The sequence below is a fragment of the Muscardinus avellanarius genome, assembly GCF_963383645.1.
Source record: "Muscardinus avellanarius genome assembly, chromosome: 13".
In the NCBI taxonomy this organism is placed as follows: domain Eukaryota; kingdom Metazoa; phylum Chordata; class Mammalia; order Rodentia; family Gliridae; genus Muscardinus; species Muscardinus avellanarius.
Window position 1 is genome coordinate 7,514,242 of NC_137799.1, and position 21,465 is coordinate 7,535,706.

At 58.3% G+C, this 21,465-nt stretch overlaps 1 protein-coding gene across 6 annotated transcripts; it reads left to right on the top strand.

The window, feature by feature from the left end:
• Positions 1-6,473: 6,473 nt before the first annotated feature.
• On the top strand, positions 6,474-21,101 carry SH3GLB2 (SH3 domain containing GRB2 like, endophilin B2; the record flags this gene model as incomplete). Of its 6 annotated transcripts, XM_080708478.1 has the most annotated exons (13): positions 6,474-6,536; positions 11,011-11,152; positions 11,626-11,754; positions 16,204-16,337; positions 16,585-16,677; positions 17,442-17,453; positions 18,107-18,169; positions 19,419-19,442; positions 19,783-19,872; positions 20,134-20,234; positions 20,521-20,535; positions 20,618-20,858; positions 20,994-21,101. In XM_080708478.1, the coding sequence occupies 13 exons, from the start codon at positions 6,474-6,476 to the stop codon at positions 21,099-21,101; spliced, it is 1,215 nt and encodes a 404-aa protein (XP_080564604.1). The 6 variants fall into 6 exon arrangements, with proteins under 6 accessions (XP_080564604.1, XP_080564603.1, XP_080564602.1 ...); XM_080708477.1 differs by lacking the exon at positions 17,442-17,453; XM_080708476.1 differs by lacking the exons at positions 17,442-17,453; positions 20,521-20,535.
• Positions 21,102-21,465: the final 364 nt, after the last annotated feature.

Sequence of the window (21,465 nt, forward strand, 5' to 3'; positions counted from 1 at the left end):
CTGGGAAGCAGCCAACGTCACTGGGCCAGCACAAGAGACAGCTTATCCCCAGTGAGTGAGTGGGAGGACGGAAGGTCCTATCAGTCTAGCTCTGGGCCTGGGGCTGGGGGGGCAGGGCAGTGTTCTGGGACCAAGGAAACTACCCCATTGTCAAGGTTGGAAACATTCTGCTCGGAGGCTGTGAAACTCCAGTGGGTGGCCTGGGATGAACTATCAACCCCTATAAACACACACACACACACACACACACACACACACACACACACACACACACACACAGTCTGGCTCAGGCCTCAGGGGAAAAGACAAGAAAATCCGAGGGTCAGCAGCTGTATTTTCCCAAGGTCCAATGCAGGGGCAGACCCTTTCGAGTCCAGTTCACAGAATCCTTGAGGCAATCACAGCGCATCTCAAGGGGCACAAAATGGGAAGCCACCAACCTCAGCGAGGTCGCTCACATGTCCCAAGGCCATCGGGGTGCTTCCGGCCCCTGCCGGCCACTTAAAGGACTCCTGAGCCGCCAAGCCTGGACACCCGCTCCAGGAGCCAGCAGGCGGAGGTGGGGACTGAGGTCTGGTGTCTGTCTACAGGCACCAGGGAGCTTCCGTCCCCACTGAGAAGAAACTAACTCCTTCCCCCCAAAGCCGGCTTTACTGTGAGAAAGGACTCAAATCCAGCCCACCCATGCCCAATCCATCCCTCTGGCACAACCCAGCGCTTGAGGAAGACATTTCCACTTTTTCCCACAGTGAAAAGTCCATGGCAGCCAGGTGTGGAGGTGCACGCTTGTAATCCCAGGCCTTGGGAGGCTGAGACAGGAGGATCACAGGTTTGCAGCCAACTTCAACTACTTAGGTGAGACCCTATGAAACTTAGTGAGACCGTGTTTCAAAATAAAAAATAAAAATAAGGCTAGAGGTGTAGCTCAGTGGTAGAATGCCCCTGGGTTCAATTCCCAATACCTTAAAAAAATGGCAATGTCCCCCACAGCAAAGACACTTCTGATGCCGGGCAGGGCCTGGCCCCACCAGGGCAGCCACCTCTCCTGCACCAGTTGGGCGGGCACCTCCTCATTCCACCTCCAAGCACTTTCAACACCCTGAGCCCGGCTGCTCCAGCCCTCTTCCCTGCCCCGGACAATCCTCAAATGCCTTTGGCCTGAGCACACCCCCTCCCACCCTGACCCAGTAAGGTCCCCAGGCCCGACACTCCCTAGGGCCACCTTCTGCTAAGTCTCCTGTACCGCCCAACCTGGAAGCCTTAGAAGTCCTACCTGGCCCAGAATTGGGCAGCCCTGCACCGGACCTCAGCAATATCCACATCTGCAGGATTAGCTCACTCCATTCCGGTCATCTCCTCGCGCGGCTGGGTCATGCCCCTTCCTCTCTGGCACCGAGCCCTGGAATATCCTTGAGGATCGTCCAGGTACCCTTCGGTGCCGCCACGGCCGGCACACCTGCTCCTTGCATCCCGGGTACCTTGCCAGCCCGGGTTCGGGAGCCTGCACCCCCGCTCGGATACCCGCAACAGTCCAGGCCCCGGCGCCTCCTCCCTGACCCAGGTCTCGTTCCACCCCTAAGCGAGGCGCTCTCCCGTGCCGGGCCCGGGTACCTACTCATCCTCACGCGAGCACCTTCCCGGTGCGGCCAGGCCAGGACACCTGCGCCCGCACAGTCCCCCGCGCGAGGCCGGCGCCCCTGCCAGCCGCAAGCTGCCTGGGACCCGGCCGCCAGGCGTACTCGGCCGCAGCCACCACTCACCCCGGATCCCATCGCTGCGGAAGGGCAGCGTCTCCTTTCCCCGCGGCCGCGCAACCAAGCTCGGGGCCGCTGGGAGGCGTGGCCTCGCGGCGGGCCAACCTCGCTCTGGCCAATGAGCGTCACCAAAACACTCCGGAGAGCTGTGGCTCTTGGCCAATGAAACGAGTCACGTGACCGCCCGCGCCCGGCCTTTCCCACCCTCCGCTCCTCCCCCTAAGTGCGGTTGAGGCGCGGAAGTGGTCTCTTCTCCCCCTACGATTGGCCATCAGGATTAGATTGACACAGGAGGCTGAGGGGGCGGGGCCACCAAAAAGAGGATGAGGCGAAGCTGTCAGGTTTCCAGGGGGTTTTCTGGAAGGGAACTGGGACACTCCTAATTGTTTTGTTTGTTTATTTGTTTGTTTGTTTGTTTGTTTGTTGTGGTACTCGAGATTGAACCCAGGGTCACTCTACCTCCAAATTACACCCCCAACCCTTTTTATTTTTTATCTATGAACAGGGTCTTGCTAAATTGCTAAGGCTGGCCTTGAACCTGTGATCTTCCGGTCTTGGCCTTCTAAATACTAGGATTACCGGCATATGCCACCACTCCCGGCTTCAAAAGCCCACTTTCAAACACCACCACCTCTGCCTTCCCTCCAGCATCCTCTGAATCGTTTGCTACTCTCCGCCTCCTCCTGGAGCTGTTTGCTAAAAACAACATCACCCTGAGGGTTGGAGTCCAGGGGCCAGGGGCATTCAGGTCTGGACACCTAGCCGCCCTGTGCTAAGCTCTGGGCCCTTGTTCAGTGTGGCAGCCCCAGTGCCTGGAAACGACTGCTGTCACATAGCAGGTGCTCTGCAGGAGTTACTGATTTTTTTCTTTTTCTTTTTCTTTTTCTTTTTCTTTGCAGTACTGGGGATGGAACCCAGGGGGATTCTACCTCCGAGCTACATCCACCCTACTTTTTTATTCTTTATCTTGAAACAGTGTCTCACTAATTTACAGAGGGCCTCACTAAGTAGCTGAGGCTGTCCGTGAACTGCAGCCCTCCAGTCTCAGCCTCCCAAATGCTGGGATTACAAGCGTGCACCACCATGCCCGGCTCAAGTTACTGATGTTTTGAAATTAATGTGCATTAGTGGATGAACAAACATATACCTATGTTGGTCCATGGCTATTAGATGATAGTCCTATTAGATGTTGGTCCATGGCTATTAGATGATATGGTTGTATGCTGGCTAAATACTATGAACAGCCATAGGCAGATAGTATTAAATAATTCAATAATGACCAATACAGATTAAAAACATAGGGAACAGTCGGGAGTGGTGACACATGCTTGTAATCCCAGCATTCGGGAGGCTGAGACAGGAGGATTGCGGTTCGTGGACAGCCTCTGCTACTTAGTGATTGATTGTAGAAAAATGCGGGGGCCGGTGCCCCACCAGCAGCATAGAGACACGCCGAGATCCATAATAAATTACGAGAGGCTTTATTCGTGGGGGGTCAACCCCCAGCCCCCGCGGGGGCGCGGGGGCCGGTGGCCGGCGGGAGAATACCTCCCTCACTCTCTGGATCCTCTCTGAACTCTCCTCTTCCGGGCCAGGAGGTCTGGTCCCCGGAATCGCAGGCTCCACCTCCTAGCTCTCGGCCCTGCCCCCACTTTACACTTAGGCCCTCTGCAACTTAATGAGACCCTGTTTACAATAAAGAATAAAAAATAGGGCAGGGGGTGTAGCTCAGAGGTAGAATGCCCCTGGGTTCCATCCCCAGACCTGCAAATAAATAAATAAATAAATAAATAACAATAAAACGTAGGAAACATATAAAACGTAGAGTTGAATTACAAGTGAGTGACATGACAGTCATAAGGTCCCATAAAAACAGTAAGTCACCAGTGGTTTTGAGCAAGTAAGTAGTTCTGACACTGAATCACAGGGGAGCTTTTAAAAACTCCACCTAAGCCAGGCATGGTGGTGCACGCTTGTAATCCCAGCATTCGGGGGGCTGAGACGGGGGATCGCGGTTCGTGGACAGCCTCAGCTACTTAGTGAGGCCCTCTGCAACTTAGTGAGACCCTGTTTCACAATAAAGAATAAAAAAAATATAGGGCAGGGGGTGTCGCTTGGAGGTCAAATGCCTCTGGGTTCCATCCTCAGACCCACAAAAATAAATAAATTAAATAAAAAAAAACTCCACCTAAACCTGTGTGTGGTGGCACATGTCTATACTCCCAAGACTTGTGAGGCTGAGATAGGACGATTGCAGGTTTGAAACCAGCCTCAGCAACTTAGTAAGCTTCTCAGTAACCTAGCAAGACCATTTCCAAATAAAAAATTAACATTGGGGGTTTCTGGGGATGGAACCCAGGGCAACCTCCAAGCTACACTCCCAGCTTGCTTGCTTGCTTTCTTACTTTCTTTCTTTCTTTCTTTCTTGGGATGACTCGAAAGGTTGACGAGAGTCTCGCTACTTGCTGAGGCTGTTCTTGAACTTGTGACCCTCCTGTCTCAGCCTATCAAGTATGGTGACTATAGACATCACTACCACACCTGGCTAGCCAAATAAAAATCTTTTTTTTCAGCACTGGGGATGAATTCCAGGGGCACTGACCTCTGAGCTAAACCCCAGACCTATTTTATTCTTTTTTTTTTTCTTTCAGAACTGGGAATGGAACCCAGGGGCATTCTACCTCTGAGCCACACTTCTAGCCCTACTTTTAGTTTTTATTTTGAAACATGGTCTCAGTGAGTTGCAGAGGCCTCACTAAGTATCTGAGGCTGGCTGCGAACCGCGATCCTCCTGTCTCAGCCTCCCGAATGCTGGGATGACAAGCTGCGCTGCCACGCCCGGCTTACTATTCTTTTTTTCTTTTTTTTTTTTTTTTCGGTACTAGGGATGGAACCCAGGGGCATGCTACCTCTGAGCTATACTCCCAGCCCTATTTTTTTATTCTTTATTTTGAAACAGGGTCTCACTGAGTTGCAGAGGGCCTCACTAAGTAGCTGAGGCTGTCTGCGAACCGCGATCCTCCTGTCTCAGCCTCCCAAATGCTGGGATTACAAGCACGCACCACCATACCTGGCTAGCTGTTCTTTATTTTGAAACAGGGTCTCACTAAGTTGAGGAGGGCTTCACTGGGTAGCTGATGCTGACCCCGACCCTGCAATTCTCCTGTCTCAGCCTCCCAAGTATTGGGATTACAAGATATAAAATTTTTTTTAAAAGGCTGGCGGTTCACCTGGAAGGGTTCAATCCTCAGTACCACAAAAAAGAAAACAAAAAAGAAAGGAAAGGATTTTTAAAAAAGGCCGGGGATGTAGCTCAGTGATAAAGTGCTTATCTTTTGTGTGAGGCCCTGGGTTCCATCCCAGTACTGGAAGAAGAAAAAGAAGCCAAGCATGGTGGTACAATACTGTCCTGGAACCATCAATCCTCTGGTCTCAGCCTCCTGGTATTGGGGGTTTTGGTGTGGAGTATCACACCCTGGTTTTATAATTGCTGAAGAAGTAGACTGGAAATATTCTTACCACCAAAAAAATGATACATAGGCGAGGGCGATGAGGGATATGTTAATTAGCCTGATTCATCATTCATCATTTCATGAGGGAAAACTCCATCGAAACATCCTTTGGGTGCACGCCTGTAATCCCACTACTTGGGAGGCTGAGACAGGAGGAACGCGGGCTGGAAGCCAGCCTCAGCAATTTAGCGAGACCCTATTTCAAATAAAAAAAAAAAAAAAATAGGTCTGGGGATACATCAGAGAACGCCCTTCGGGTTCAACCCCCAATGCCACACACACACTCACAAAATCACTTTGTACTCCCCACATATATACAGTTCTTGTCAATTAAGAATTAAATTTGCAAAACGCATCAGCAAGATGGAAAATCGAATGTAATTAATTATGCTGTGCTCCTGCACTTAAAAGGCCGCGAGCTGTCAGTGGGAATACTTTGCTAAGGAAGAGGCCGACAGGGCGCCGGTCGGCAGGGGCGGAAGCGAGCTCAGGCGCGGTCCCGCAGGCCCCGCCCCTCGGGCTCCGCCTACAGCCCCGCCCCGCAGGCCCCTCCGCGGGCTCCGCCTCTCAGGTTCCTCTCTCCCCGAATTCCCGCAGGCCCCTCCCCCCAGGCCCATCACCCGGGCTCCGCCCTGCAGGCCCTTCCCTCAGGCCCCGCCCCTCAGGTTTCTCCCCCTCTCACCCGCCCCTCAGGCCCCTCCCCGCGGGCCCCGCCCCTCTAGCTCCTCCCCTCTGACCGGCCCCTCAGGCTCCTCCCCGCTGACCCCGCCCCAGGCTCCTCCCCTCTGACCCGCCCCTCAGGCTCCTCCCGACGGACCCCGCCCCAGGCTCCTCCCCCTGACCCGCCCCTAGGCCCCTCCCTGCGGGCCCCGCCCTTCAGGCTCCTCCTCCCTGACCCGCCCTCAGGCCCCTCCCCGCAGGCCCCGCCCCGCGGGCTCCTCCCCTGACCCGCCCCTCAGGCCCAGCGGGCCCCGCCCCGCGGGCTCCTCCCCTGACCCGCCCCTCAGCCCCAGCGGGCCCCGCCCCTCATGCCCCTCCCCTGACCCCGCCCCTCCGGCCCCTCCCCGCGGCCCCGCCCTGCGCGCGGGCTGCTGGGCTGCGGGGCTGCGGGGCTGCGGGCAGCAGGTGGGCGGGGTGCGGCGCGGCCGGGGCTGGCGGCGGTGCAGGGCCGGCGCGGCTGCCGTGCGTGCGTGCGTGCGGGCGCGCCATGGACTTCAACATGAAGAAGCTGGCGTCGGACGCGGGCATCTTCTTCACCCGCGCCGTGCAGGTGAGGCCTGGCGGCGCCGGACGCCCGGGGCCCGGATGTGGGGCGCGGGGAGCCTCCAGGCCGCGGCCGCCGTGGCTGCGTGGGGACGCCTCGCCCCCCGGGCCCTGCTCCCCCTGCGCTGCCTGGGGGAGGGAAGGAGCCGCGGCCCTGGCCCCGGCCGCACCTGCTGCGTGGCGGGCGCGGGCCTGCGGGGAGGCATCAGCGCCCGACATTCGGGCGGGCACGTCGCCCGCTGCCCTGGCGCCTGCCCAGCTGCCGAGGGGCGGGGGCCCTGGCGGGTCCTACCTCCCTGCCCTGGTCCCGCAGTGCTTCTGGGCCCCGTGGGGCGTTTGGAGGCCTGGGGCTCGTGCGCTCTCCACCACCCAGTCGTCCAGCCTCAGTCTCCGAACCTGTGCAATGGGCGGGTGGTCCTCTGGTGCCCCCGGGCTCTTTCCACCCTTTGACACGCTTGGATAGTCAGGCCGGAAGCCATGAGTTGTTTTTTTCTGCTCCATAAAGGCCTGTTTCCTCTTACCTCCCAGGCCTGGGGGATGGGGAGAGGGCTAAGGTCTGGTTGAAGCCCCTCCTTGGGAAGTTGTCCAGGCCCAAGATGCTGACATTTGAATGAGTCCTATCCATTTGGGGTCAGGGAGAGAAACTGAGGCAAGCTTGGTGTTTGGGGGAGACCTAAAGTGAGATATGGGTGCAAATGCCCCTCTGTGACCTTGGAGGAAGGGGCTTCACCTGGCTGGGCTGTTTGCAATGAATTGAGAAGTAGAGGCGCATCCCCCCACCCAGGGTGGATGTGAGGGACTCTGTCTGCAGTGCTCACCAAAGGCAGGCTCCTGAGTGGTGGTGGGGGGGCTTAAAGTGCACCTGTGCAGCACGTGACCTTGGGCATGCCCCTGTCCAGCCTCAGTCTGCCCGGCTGTGGACCAGGTAGAAGGTAGTGTCTGCCTCCGAGGGTGGGTGTTGGGACCCAGCGGGACTCTGCCGACTGGGCTGCCAGCCCATCTCCCACCCAGGGGGACAGCTTTGCTGTGTTGTGCTTGGGGCTCTTGGCTCTGCTGAGCAGTCCTCCCTCCCTGGAGGAGCCCAGCCCCAGCCCAGCCATCTCAAGCCCATGTGGCCATGTTTACTAGAAAGCACAGCGTCCATGAATCCTTTGAGGATTCGTGTCCCAGTGAGCATTGCTTCTCCATCCTCCAAGCCCGGTGGATGCTGGGACCCTGAGCCCCAGTCCAGCCGGGGGGTGGGAACCCTTCCTGGCGTTGGTATGGCAACTGTTCTATCTCCCACATCTGGGAAGAACCCGATCTGCCAGTTTCCTGCTGCTGGTGAGGCCCTGCCACCTGACCTGGCTAGGCCCATAGACAGTGTGGGGGTGGGGTCGGGCTCCGCAGCCTGGTCCGGCAGGCCCACAGGGTCACTCCTACTGGACACGGAGCCGAGCCAGTGCCCAGCACGGGGTGGAGGAGGGAGCCGGGAGTGTTATAAATAGAGGCTTTCTCTGCTCTGCACGCCCACCCCCTGCTGCTGCCATCTTGCTGAGAGCAGCCTCAGACTCAAGCAACAAGCCCTTTCCCATTGGCGGGAGCAGGCCAGAGGAGAAGGGGTCTGAAATGTGACCTGGCAGGCTCGGCCACAGAGGGGCCCGCCCTGGGCCAGGCTGCCCTGGGCAGGAGTCAGCCAGCATGGAGGGATTCTTAATTTTCGGTGTGTGGGCAGCTCCTTTGCAGCAGCGGCGCTGCCTTGCCAGGCTCCAGGACCTGCTGGGTAAGCGCCCATCCCCAGCGCATACCAGGGACGACTGTAAGAGCATCACCCACTCCAGCCTGCCCACAGGGACCAAGCCTTGGCCCTGAGATAAAAACCCACAGGTCAGGATCCTTTGTTTTTTCTCTTTTCTTTTTTTGGTACTGGGGATTGAACCCCGGGGCATTCTTTGGGCTTAGAGCCACCATATTCCCAGCCTTTTTTTTTTTTTTTGAGAGAGGATCTCGCTAAGTTGTGGAGGCTGGCCTTAACACTGCCTGCAGTCCTGCCAGACATGGTGGCTCACGCTTGTGATCCCAGCATTCGGGAGGCTGAGACAGGAGGATCACAGTTCACGGACAGCCTCAGCTACTTAGCGAGGCCCTTTGCAACTCAGTGAGACCCTGTTTCAAAATAAAAAATAGGGCTGGGGGTGTGGCTTGAAGGTAGAATGGCTCTGGGTTCCATCCCCAGTATTGCAAAAATAAATAAATAAAATAAAACTGCAATCCTTCCAGACATGGTGGCACACGCTTGTAATCCCAGTACTTGGGAGGCTGAGACAGGAGGATCACGGTTCAAGGGCAGCCTCAGCTTCTTAGTGAGGCCCTCTGCAACTTAGTGAGACCCTGTTTCAAAATAAAGAATAAAAAATACGGCTGGATATGTAACTCCAAGGTAGAATGACCTTGGGTTTACTCCCAGTACTGCAAAACAACCAAAAACTGCAATCCTCCTGTCACAGCCTCCTGAGTACTGGAATTGCAGGCAGGCACCACTGTGCCCAGCTGGCAGGATCCCTTTTGCAGGGTGATTGTGGGGTGGCGTCTTAGATGGAGGGCCCCGGAGCTGTGCCTGGAAAGTGAGGAGGGGTTCGTGCGTTGGGTCCAGGGCGAGCATCTGAGGTGGCTGAGCAGCCCAGTCGGCACCGAGGCAGGACCGGAGGGTGCGTTTGGATAAGATGCCCATTGGGACGTGGGCAGTGACCCTGCTGAGACCATTAGCAGTCATTTCGGCAAGGGCCATCAGAGGGGGAGTGGTTCTGACGATGAAGCCAGAGAGGGGCAGCCTCTCTGCCGTCCAGGCCAGACGGGCAGCCAGGGACGAGGGTGCGCACCTGGGGCGTGGCAAGGACCTCGTAGGACCTCAGACTTGGGTGTACATGACAGCAAGGCTGGTGGCCTGTGGGGAGGGGCAGCCTCCGAGGTACACATCGAGGGTGACGCCATCGGTGGCTCTGGGGCAGCCTCCGAGGTCAGGAGGGACCCGAGGGAGGCCTCCCAGTAGTACTCATCCAGTCCATACTGTGTGCTGGCCACACGCTGTGAGACGGGTTGTCTGCATTCTCTAGGAAACTGAGGCCAGAGAGCCGACTTTGAGTTTCTCAGCCTCGGTGTCCTCACCCGGGAAGTGGGGCTAACAGCAGCCCCTTCAGAGGGCGGGGCAGGGAGGGTCCTGTGGGGCCTGGCCCCAGTGAGGGATGGCCACAGCGAGCGTGGTGCAGGGGAGGGCCAGACCCGAGCCCCCTCGTGTGGGGAGTGAGTGGAAGGGGAGGCAGAGCCAGCCAGGGCAGGGGCTGGGGAGCAGGAGGCTAGAACCGGCCCCCCACGCTCTGGGGGGAACTGAAGCCCTGCCACATAATTGATGGCTGCCGAGCGGCCTGAGCGCCGCAGCTGGAGCCGGCGGCAGCCCCCGTGTGACTCCTCAGAGCCGAGGGCCCCCAGATCACGCTGGCCCTGAGCTGAGCCAGCACGGTCCTGCACAGTGCAGCCTCAGTGGCCACGTCCGTAGAGTGGGGGCTTGGCATTTCCCGCTGTGGACTCCCGCAAGGTCCTGGGCGTGAAGCCCCTAGCCCGGGGCTGCTCCACAGCGCCTTCCATCTCTGACCTTTTGGGTCTTTGGCAGTGACCTTGGGCTGGCCTTCTCCCCCTCTGGAGACTACCTAGGGGTCTTGTTTGGAAAATGGGGACATTCGTCCCAGGGCCCTTCTAGATCAGGCCAGGACTTGGGCCAATTTCTGGTTGTTCCTAGGCGGCCTTCTCCCTCCTGCCAGCTCTGACGGGGGACCCGTGTGACCTCCCGGCCCAGAATGTGCCCAGCTGCTGGCTCTGATGGGCTGGCGGGCTCCTCTTCCACCATACTAGCCGCCAGAGGCCAGGCGCTTGGCTGCCCCCCTTAGTTTGCCCTCTTCCTCCCCGGACCCTTCGCTCGGCAGCAGCACCCACGGGGAGCCTCGGCCATGTGGCAGGCCCCATCGAGGCCCCATCTTTCCCGTCCCTCTTTGTAGCCCACAGGAGAGGTGATATTTTGTGCTTTCAGCTTGAAGAACCCATGCTCAAAGAGGCATAGCCCCTTTCCTGAGCTCACAGGGCTCAGCAGTGCAGAGCTAAAACTTCAGATCGGGTTTCCATGACCCTGGAGCCCGGTTCTTCCGATGCCCAGCTGCCCGTGGTGCCCAGAGAGCCCAGGCCTTGTTCAGTGCCTCTTTTGTTCCCTGTGCACTGGCTCCTGAGTCTTTCCCCTCACAGCCAGGCCCGAAAGACCCTGGGGGGGCCTCAGGGTGTGGGAGGGTCTCCTTGGGTTGTGGGAGGAGCTGTGAGGCCCTCGCTCAGTGCAGCCCCTGGTCCAGCTGAGGCCCAGATGGAGATGGGACTTGGTGAGCTGGTAAAGGTCCTCGACCCGGGGCCTGTGGGGCTTGGCCCTCGCCTCTTCTGAACCCTCCTTTCCCTCTTCACCCCAGTTCACCGAGGAGAAGTTCGGCCAGGCTGAAAAGACCGAGCTCGATGCCCACTTTGAAAACCTGCTGGCGCGTGCCGACAGCACCAAGAACTGGACGGAGCGGATCCTGCGGCAGACGGAGGTGCTGCTGCAGCCCAACCCCAGTGAGTGCCGCGGCGCGGGCCGCAGGGGCTCTGGACGCGAGCGGCCGCGACGACAGCCTGGAAACTAAAGCCACGGGGGAAGAGGCAGCAAACACACCTGTGCGGGCGGGCGAAGCCCAGAGGGAAGAAAGGGGCTTACCCAGGGCCAGCGGGAGGGAGCGGACCGCGGGAGGCTTGCCGCTTGTCCACGCAGAGAGCCTTCGGAGGCCACGGCCACAGACTTGTTCAATGCCTACTCTACATCTTTGTCATAAGGGAGACGCGGACAGCATCACGGTGGCCGTCTTCCCCGTTCATGTCTCTGTGGAGGAGGGCGGGTAGCAGCCGCCTCACGGGGTAGAGGGGCGCATGTGCAGGGCTGCTCTGGGAGTCACCGCCCGCTCGTAGTCCGGGCCTGGTTCTCCTTCTGTCCCCGGGGCTTCTTTGGGCTCAGACCGCAGACCCCCGTGGTGCTGACTGCTGTGTCCACACAGGTGTCCGCGTGGAGGAGTTCTTGTATGAGAAGCTGGACAGGAAGGTCCCCTCGCGGGTCACCAACGGGGAGCTGCTGGCCCAGTACATGGCGGAGGCGGCCAGCGAGCTGGGGCCCACCACGCCCTACGGTGAGCAGGCAGCCAGGGCCGGCGCCGCCTCGCCCTCACTTGGGTTCTTCTCCTTTCTCTCACGCCCTTCCTTCCTTTTTAAAAATTATATAAGAGCAGGGTACACTTATAATCCCGACATTTAGGAGGCTGAGACAGGAGGATTGTGGTTCAAGGACAGCCTCAGCTACTTAGTGAGGCCCTTTGCAACTGTTTCAAAAATAAAGAATAAAAACAGGGCTGGGGATGTAGCTCAAAGGTAAAATGCCCTTGGGTTCCATCCTCAGTACTGCAAAAAAATAATAATAATACAAATAATACCTAAAAGCCAGGCGTGGTGGTGCATGCTTGTAACCCCAGCGCTTGGGAGGCTGAGACAGGAGGATCGCGCAGGTTCAAAGCCAGCCTTAGCAGCTTAATGAGGCTCTCAGCAACTTAGTGAGACCCTGATTCCAAATAAAGTATAAAACAGGGTCTGCCGCCGGGCGTGGCGGCGCACACTTGTAATTCCCGCGCTTGGGAGGTGGAGACAGGAGGCTCGCGCAGGTTCGGAGCTAGCTGCACTGGCTTAAGAGACCCTGTTTCCAAATAAAAATGTATAAAAATAGGTCTGGGAGTGTAGCCCGGAGGTAGAAGGGCTTCCAGGAACCCCAGTACCACCAAAAAAAAAAAAAAAAAAATAATAATAATAATAAATAAATAAAACAGGTCTGGGAGTATAGCCTGGAGGTAGAAAGCCCCTGGGTTCCATCCCCAGTACCACCAAAAACCCAAACAAAGCAAATAACACTTGAGCTCCTTCTGAATGTAAAACCCTCCACCAGTGTAAATCATAGAGTACAAATTTTTTTGGTACTAGGAATTGAAGATGGGGGGCTCTATGCTTAGCAGCCCCCCTGTGTTTGTTTGAAACAGAGTCTTGCTTCATCGTTCAGGCTGCCTAAAACTTGTCATCCTTCTGCCTCGGCCTCCGTGGTAGCTGAGATTACAGACATGTGCAACCGGCTATTTGTTTGGGTTTTTTTTTTCCCCCCCTTGGTGCTGGGGATTGAACCCAGGAGGGTTGAGCTATAGCCCCAGCCCAATTTTTTTTATTTTTTATTTTGAAACAGGGTCTCACTAAGTTGTGGAGGGCCTAAGTAGCTGTTTCTGAGGCACTGAAGATAGAAGCCGGGGCCTTGTGTTTGGGAGGCAGCCACTATACCATGAGCCACACCCACAGTGCTATGTGTATTTTTTTCCTTGAAGCTGGGGATTGAACTCGGCATTCTTCCTCCAAGTTATACGCCCAGTCCTATTTTTTAATTTTTGTTTTGAAACTAAGGTCTCACTATGTTGATAAATGTCTCATTACTTGCTGAGGCTATCCTTGAACCTGCGATCCTCCTGTCTTAGCCTCCCAAGACCTGAGATTACAAGCCTGTGCCACCACACCCGGTTATTTTTTGTTTTGAAACAGGGTCTTGCTAGGTTGCTGAGGCCCTCGAACCTGTAATCCTGTCTCAGTCTCTCAAGTACTGGGAGTAGGTGTGTGCCACCATATCCAGCTTTTGTTCTTTTATTTTGAAACAGGGTCTTGCTGAATTGCTGAGGCCTTCCTACAATCTATGACCCTCTTGTCTCAGCCTCCCAAGTACTGGGATTAAAAGTACACTACAAGCCAGGCGTGGTGGCGCACCCTTGTAATCCCAGCAATCGGGAGGCTGAGACAGGAGGATCGCGGTTCGCAGACAGCCTCAGCTACTTAGTGAGGCCCTTTACAATACAATGAGACTCTATTTCCAAGTAAAGAATAAATGCTGGGCGTGGTGGCGGACGTTTATAATCCCAGAGCTTGGGAGGCTGAGACAGGAGGATCACACAGGTTCGAAGCCAGCCTCAGCTACTGAGTGAGGCTCTCAGCAACTTAGTGAGACCCTGTTTCCAGATAAAGTATAAAATACGTCTGGGAGTATAGCCCAGAGGTGAAAGTCACTGGGTTCCATCCCCAGTACCACACACACACAAAAAAAGTATGCACTATCACACCTAGCTTATTTTTATTTATTTATTTTTTTTATCTTTTGGTACTGGGGATTGAATTCAGAGGCTTTCTACCTTCAAGCTACACCCCCAGCCTGATTTTATTTATTTGAAAACAGGGTCTCACTAGGTTACTGAGAGCCTTGCTAAATTGCTGGGGCTGGCTTTGAACCTGTGCGATCCTCCTGTCTCAGCCTCCCAAGCTCTGGGATTATAAACGTCCGCCTCCACGCCCAGCATTTATTCTTTACTTGGAAATAGAGTCTCACTGTATTTTTCCTCCTGTCTCAGCCTCCTAAGTACTGAGATTCAAAGTGTGCGCTACCACACCTGGCTTATTTTTATTTTTATTTTTATTTTTATTTTTTTGGTGGTGGTACTGGGGTTCCTGGAAACCCTTCTACCTCTGGGTTACACTCCCAGACCTATTTTATACTTTTTATTTGGAAACAGGGTCTCTTTTTTTTTTTTTTTTTGGCGGTACTGGGGAGGGAACCCAGGGTGCTTCTACCTCCAGGCTACACTCCCAGACCTATTTTATATTTTATTTGGAAACAGGGTCTCTTAAGCCAGCTGAGGCTGGCTTCAAACCTGCATGATCCTCCTGTCTCCGCCTCCCAAGTGCGCCACCACGCCCGGCTTATTTTAATTTTTTGAAACAGGGTCTCACTAGGTTGATGAGAGTCTCACTACTTGCTGAGGCTGTCCTCGAGGGTGCAGTCCTCCTCTCTCAGCCTTCCAGGTGCTGGGATTCCAGGATGCCCCACCACGTCCGCTGCCTCTGTTCGTGGTGAGAAGCAGTTGTTAATCTTGTAGCATCTCTTGGCTCTGGCTGTTTTGAAGGTCCTTGTCTTCCTCTCCCAGGAGCAGGACTGTGATGTGCCATTTGTGGGTCTCTTGGTGGCTCTTAATCCTCTTGAGTCTCTTGAGCTCCTTGGATATGTAGGCCAATGGTTTCCATCAGGGTGCCTGGGCTACTATTTCTTCAAATAGTTCTTATGAGCTGGGCGTGGTGGGCACGCTTGTAATCCCAGCACTTGGGAGGCTGAGATGGGGGTTGCAGGTTCACAGCCAGCCTCAGCTACTTCGTGAGGCCTCTGAAGCTCAGTGAGAGCCTGTTTCAAAATAAGGATCAAGTGCCAGGCGTGGTGGGCACACTTGTCATCCTGGCGCTTGGAGGCGGGGACAGGAGGATCGCGCAGGTTCGAAGCCAGCCGCGCTGGCTTAAGAGACCCTGTTTCCAAATAAAAATATAAAATAGGTCTGGGAGTGTAGCCGGAGGTAGAAGGGCTTCCAGGAACCCCAGTACCACCAAAATAATGATGATGATAATAATAATAATAACAACAACAACAACAACAACAACAACTAAATAAAGAATCAGAAATGGGGCTGGGGTAGAGCTTGGAAAGTAGTTCTTGTGGCCCTCTCTCCTCTTCTGAGACCGGCCCTGCCTGCCCTTGAAGGAGGCCCGCGGGGCTCTGGGCGCTGTCGGTTTCCTTGTATCATTGTTTCTTTCTGTTCTTTAGTCTGTTTTTTCCCTTCTGTTATTCACATGGGGTAATATCTATTGATCTATGTTCAAAGTTGCTGATTTTTCTTCAGCCTTACTGAAACCATTTTTTTTCTTTTGTGGTATTGGGGTTTGAACCCAGGAGCATTCTACCTCTCCGTTACATGCTCAGCCCTACTTATTTATTTACTTATTTATTTTTGTTTATGGTACTAGGGATGGAACCCAAAGGCACTCTACCTCTGAGCTACATACAGCCCAGACCCATTTTATCTCTTAAGTGGAAACGGGGTCTCACTAAGTTGCAGGTGGCTTCATTATGTCCCTGAGGTTGGCCTTGAACCTGTGATCCTTCTGTCCGGCCTTGAACCTGTGATCCTTCTGTCCAGCCTTGAACTTGTGATCTTTCTGTCATAGGTATGTGCCACTGTGCCTGGCTCAGCCCCCCCCATTTTTTTTTTTTTTTTTTTTTTTTGCAATACTGGGGATGGAACCCAGGGGCATCTAACTCCAAACTATACTGCCAGCCCTATTTTATTTTATTTTGAAACAGGGTCTCACTGAGTTTCAATGGGCCTCACTAAGTAGTAGCTGAGGCTGGCCACAAACCACGATCCTCCTGTCAGCCTCTCAAATGCTGGGATTACAAACGTGTGCCACCACGCCTGGCTAGTCCTTTTAATTTTTGATTTTTCACACAGCCTTGCTACATCTCTGAGGGCCTAAATTGCTGTGCCTAGATTCAAACCTGTGGTCCTCCTGTCTCAGTGTTTAAGTGCTGGGTTTACAGTGGGCAGCACCAGTCCCCCAGGCTTCCCAGGGACTAGTGTCTCAGCTGTGGAGTGCCCAGGGCGATCGCTGTGTCTGCTCTTCCTGCCTGCCTGGAGGTCGGCGCAGCCTCAGCCCGCCAGCCTCACCCTGGGCTCTTTCCTCAGGGAAGACGCTGATCCAGGTGTCGGAGGCTGAGAAGCGCCTGGGAGCCGCGGAGAGGGATTTTATCCACGCGGCCTCTATCAGCTTCCTCACACCCTTGCGCAACTTCCTGGAAGGAGACTGGAAGACAATCTCGGTGAGGGCCGGACCCCTCTCTGCCTCTTGCTGGCCACGTGGCCCCTCTCAGCACCCAGCTCTCAGCCATGCAGGGACCCAGGCCTCCCCAGAGGTGGCTCCCATGCTGCGGGCTACCTGGCTTCACCTCCCATCTCTGGGCCTTGGTTTCCCCATGCTTACTGGACAGCCTGTGGGCCAGTCTTGCCATGGCCAGGGATCCCCCAAGGCTGGCCGGCGCCTCACTGTCCCCCGCCCCCACCTCGCAGAAGGAGAGGCGGCTCCTCCAAAACCGGCGCCTGGACTTGGATGCCTGCAAAGCAAGGCTGAAGAAGGCCAAGGCTGCAGAGGCCAAGGCCACGGTAGGCGCCCCCACCCCGAGGTGTGGGAGTGCGGGAACCTGGTGTTTGGCATGGCCCCTCCCATCTCCCCTGGCTGGGGGCTGGATTAAGCAGGCCCGCAGGTCCTGTCTGTCCCCACCCCAAGAACCCTGGTGGTCCCAGGGCAGATTGTATGGGGTGGGCTGACCGACAGTGCCCCAGCCAGCTCGCGCCCCACAGCCTCCCCAGACAGCCAGTCGGAGTTTCTCGCATGTCTCTGCCCTGCCTCCCTGGATGCTGCTCTGTCTCCGGCTCTGCCCGGGCATGGCCCCCTACTAACCCCTACCGCCGCTTGACCGCTGGGAGCAGGCTTCCCTGAGCGCAGTCCCATGAGCTCAGGGCTCTGTCGGAGCTGTCCCTGTGCACCCAGCCCACTGTGGCTGCCACCCGCTCAGCCGAGGGGATGTTTGAGCAGGACTAGGAACGTTGGGCCTGTGTGGTGTGCCAGGCTGCTCGGGGTGCGAGGGCTCGGAGATGGCCACGTGTGCCTGCCAGGCTGTGAGCGAGAGGGCCCGGCGGGGGAGCAGGCGGGCTCACACTGCCCAGCGCCCTCCTTACCTCGCTCATCCGGGCACCAGGGCCCAGGCTGGAGGCCGAGGCTCCGCCGCTGCCGTAGAGGTGCCAGGCAGGGTGACCGTGGCTCCTGGGATGACCAGGCCGCTCTCGAGGGCCTCCCTGACGCCTGCTCGCCGCGCTCACTAACTCTCTGTTTTTGTTCCTTCCGTTCTGCTTGGTAACGTGCTCAGTGTGAGGGAGATGTGAGTATACCTGTCCCACGTGCTGTGCTGCTTCTGGTCCGCCTGTCCGGCCATGGCCCGGCGCTGGGCGGGCTCAGGACATGCCACGTCCTCGGGCGTTTTGCAATTAGCTGGTCTCTCTGCCCCCCGGCGCCTCCGCCCTGCAGAATCTCTGGTTTGGGGCGATGCTGGCATTGGTGCCATGAGACGGCTATTTGCAAATTTTGAGAGCCTGTCACTCTGTCCATCCGTGCATCCATCTGTCCACCCTCATCGTGGGGAGGGGCTGGTCCTCTGCAGGAGCCAGAGGTGTGGTGTGCAGACTCTGGGCCAGGGAAGGCCATGGCAGGGTGGGCCTGTGTGTGGGACTGTTGGGCCTTCCTGGCCTCTGAGTGCCACCAGGGTCCAGGGAGGAGGGCGCCAGGCGCAGACAGGCTGGATCAGAGGCAGGGACTGTGATGGCGGCGCGCTGTCCCCTTGCCACCTGTCTCGGGTTCCCCAACACCTCCAGCCCCGAAGCCCGCTGGCACGGGGTCCCTGTGTTTTTTTCTGGACGCTCCTGACCTTAGGGCCAGGGCCTCTGGCATCTCCTGGGGCATCTCCTGGGGCAGCCTCCTGGTCTCCCCAGCCCTGCCCAGGGTGACTCCTCCCCCATGAACTCTGTTCTCTGCCAGACGGTGCCTGACTTTCAGGAGACTAGACCTCGTAATTACATTCTGTCGGCCAGCGCCTCAGCGGTAAGCGCCCCGCCCTGCCCCGTGGCCGCCTATCCCCCGCTGCCCCCCACCGCTGGCCCTGACTGCAGGAAGCAGGAGCCAGCAGGTGATGCAGGCACTGCTCACCTGGCCAGGCTGCCCCAAGAGGCCGGGAAGGCGCTGCAGGGTGCAGGGATGCAGCGGTCCCCCCTTTCCATGGCTGGCCTCACGCCCCATGGTCATGCAGCTGGACTCGCTTCCCCTGCAAAACGTGGTGGTGGCTTGGCCTAGGACAGCACCATCCAGGCAGCGCGAGCGGCACTGTGGCTGGGCCTGAGGGAGGAGGCCTGGGCCTGCCTCCCCGAGGCCAGGTTCCCTGCCAGGTGGCCAGTAGCCCCCTGCAGCATAGCTGGCGAGCTGAAGGCGAAGGAGCCAGGGAGGGTGGTGCCGGCGGAGGCAGCTGGCCAGCCTTGTTGAGCGAGCGCGTCACCGTTTAGTGGGATGAGGCCACGCACACCAGTCCCCCGTGCCATCACCATCCTCTTGTCTCCCGGTCTTGGCCCTGGGCCTCCTCTGTCCTGAGCATGCCGCTGTGTGGTCTGTGCAGTCGTCGGACTGGTCGCTGTCCCTGGAGACGCCAAGCACAGTTCGCTCTGGCGGGGCCCGTTGCTGGGCTGTGAGTGCGGTGGGCGCGTGAGGCGCGCCGTCCACTCCGCCGGCCTGGCTCTGCTTCCCGCCCATGAGGGTGCCACCTAGGTCAGGAATGGGTCTCCTGAGTCACGGTGGGGCCCGGGGGTCTTTCTTCTCTAGACTCTGGATGACATTCCTCGCACCCCTCCCTGGGCCCAGTGGAAGGAGAAACACCCGGAGGGTGGAGGTCTACCTGTGTTTTTCTTTTGCCACTGACCCCCAGTGTGACTCAGGCCTGAGTTTGCCTTTATCTGGCAGAGAACAGAAAGGTTCCAATGACTGGCCCAGGGCCACAAGTCCTGCCTCCCAGCCCTCCACCGCAGTCAGGAGTCAGGGTGGGGTGGGGACACATGGCCTCTCTGGGCCGCACTGAGATGGGGGGCTGATACCACAGGACACACAGGCAGGACTTCGGCTGGCTGTCCCCTCCCTGCATGTGGCATGCAGCCTCACCCCAGCTCAGCTCCGGGTTGGGTTGGGCGGGAGGCAGAGGTCGGGCCCACGCTGGGCAGGGCAGGGCCTCTGGGGTCTGCTGTCCCCGCCTCTGCTGACCAGTGCCCACCTCCCTCCCCGCTGACTGGCGCTGTTGTGGTCTCCGCAGCTTTGGAACGATGAGGTGGACAAAGTGAGTTGGGGCCTGGGAGGGTTGGGGAAGATGGATGAGGAGTGGGCGGGCGGGTCCCCCTTAACCTGCCACTGTGGGGTTGGGAAGTTCTAGCTCTGGGCGCTGGTCCACACCTCTGGGAAACACCTGTTCCTTGGCGCCTGGTGCCTCGGAGCACGAGGGGCCCTGGAGCAGGTCGCCTGGGTGGAGGGAGGTCTGACCCCAAGGAGTCCTGAGTGGGCTCCGGCTCCTCCAGGGCTCCAGGTGCCGAGGCGGGTGGATGCAGACGTCTCCCCCCAGGGAGGGGCCTCTGCACACCGGGACGAGGGCTGCCATCTCACTCACGATCTACCCTGCCCAGGCCGAGCAGGAGCTCCGAGTGGCCCAGACCGAGTTTGACCGGCAGGCAGAGGTGACGCGGCTCCTGCTGGAGGGGATCAGCAGTACTCACGTGAGCCCGCCCGCATGCCCAGACACCCTGCACCCTGCGAGCAGGCAGCGCGCAGACCTGCCGCTGGGGCGGAGGGCACAGGTCGCAGCAGCGGCACTGTGAGACCAGGGGTGCCTTACAAAGCCAGTCCTGGGCATCTCCCTCTGTGCCGGCCCAGGGGAAGGGTACGCGGCAATGCTGGGCAGCGCCTGCCAGGGGACAGGGTGGGGCGGGACTTCCTGCCCCCGAAGATGGCACCTACCCCGGGGCCTCTTCCCATAGGTGAATCACCTTCGCTGCCTCCACGAGTTTGTCAAGTCTCAGGCGACCTACTACGCACAGGGCTACCGCCACATGCTGGACTTGCAGAAGCAGCTGGGCAGGTGTGGCTGGGTCCCGGGGTCCCCAGACCCAGTGAGTGGCCCTGCTGCTCTGGCCAAGGGTCTTCTCCCATGAGCTCAGAGCCCCCCAGGCGCCTCCTGTGTGGGTGGTATCCCCGGAACCCCAGCTCAGCACAGCTCAGGGGGTGCTGGGGCACAGCGGCTGGGGTGGCCGGGGCTGGGCACCTCCTGTATGGGTGGTGTCCCCGGAGCCCCAGCTCGGGGTGCTGGGGCACGGCAGCCGGGGCTGGGCCGTCTCACCTGCACTTGTTTTTCCTTGTGCTGCCAGCTCCCAGGGCACCATGTAAGTAGCCGGGGCCGGGACCAGGGGCCTCCTGGGCCATCGAGGGCACTGCCCTGGCCGCTGAGACTCCCTCCCCCCTCAGATTCCCAGGTACCTTCGTGGGCACCACCGAGCCTGCCTCCCCGCCCCTGAGCAGCACGTCGCCCACCACGGCTGCAGCCACCATGCCTGTGGTGCCCACCGCGGCCGGCTTGGCCCCTCCGGGAGAGGCTGCGCTCTGCGTGGAGGAGGTGGCCCCCTCTGCCAGCGGGACCCGCAAAGCCCGGGTGCTCTATGACTACGAGGCAGCCGACAGCAGTGAGCTGGCCCTGCTGGCTGACGAGGTGGGCCTGGAGCTTGGAGCGGGAGGCTGAGAGCGTGGGGGGCTGGGGGGAGAACGGCCCTGAAGCTGGCCGCTGGTGGAGTGGAGGTGCTGTCCACACTGGCGGGGGGCAGTCAGCCCTCCGTCTGCCCTGCAGCTCATCACCGTCTATAGCCTGCCCGGCATGGACCCTGACTGGCTCATTGGTGAGAGAGGAAACAAGAAGGGCAAGGTCCCCGTCACCTACTTGGAACTGCTCAGCTAAGGCCCAGGCCCCGCCACTGTCTGCTGGCGACACAGCCGCTCGGGGTGGGAGGCACGAGCTGCTCTGCCCGCGGCGAGGGCCCAACAGGCCGGCTGCCCCAGCCCTCCCTCCGCCAGCCCTGCTTCTGGCCTGGGTTCTGGAGCAGACCCTGCCTGCACCTCTGCACCCTCCCAGCTCCCGAGGGCAGGAGTGCCAGCTCAGCAAGGTGCCCTCGGCGAGCGCACCTGGCTTTAGTTGCCAAAGGCAGGGAGGGCGCAGCGAGGCAGGCAGGGCTCTGGCCACCCCAGGCCACAGTGCTGGGCCCCGGGAGGGGAGACCTGGCTGGGGGCGGCCGGGGCAGCTGCCCGGTGCTGCCCTTTGCCCT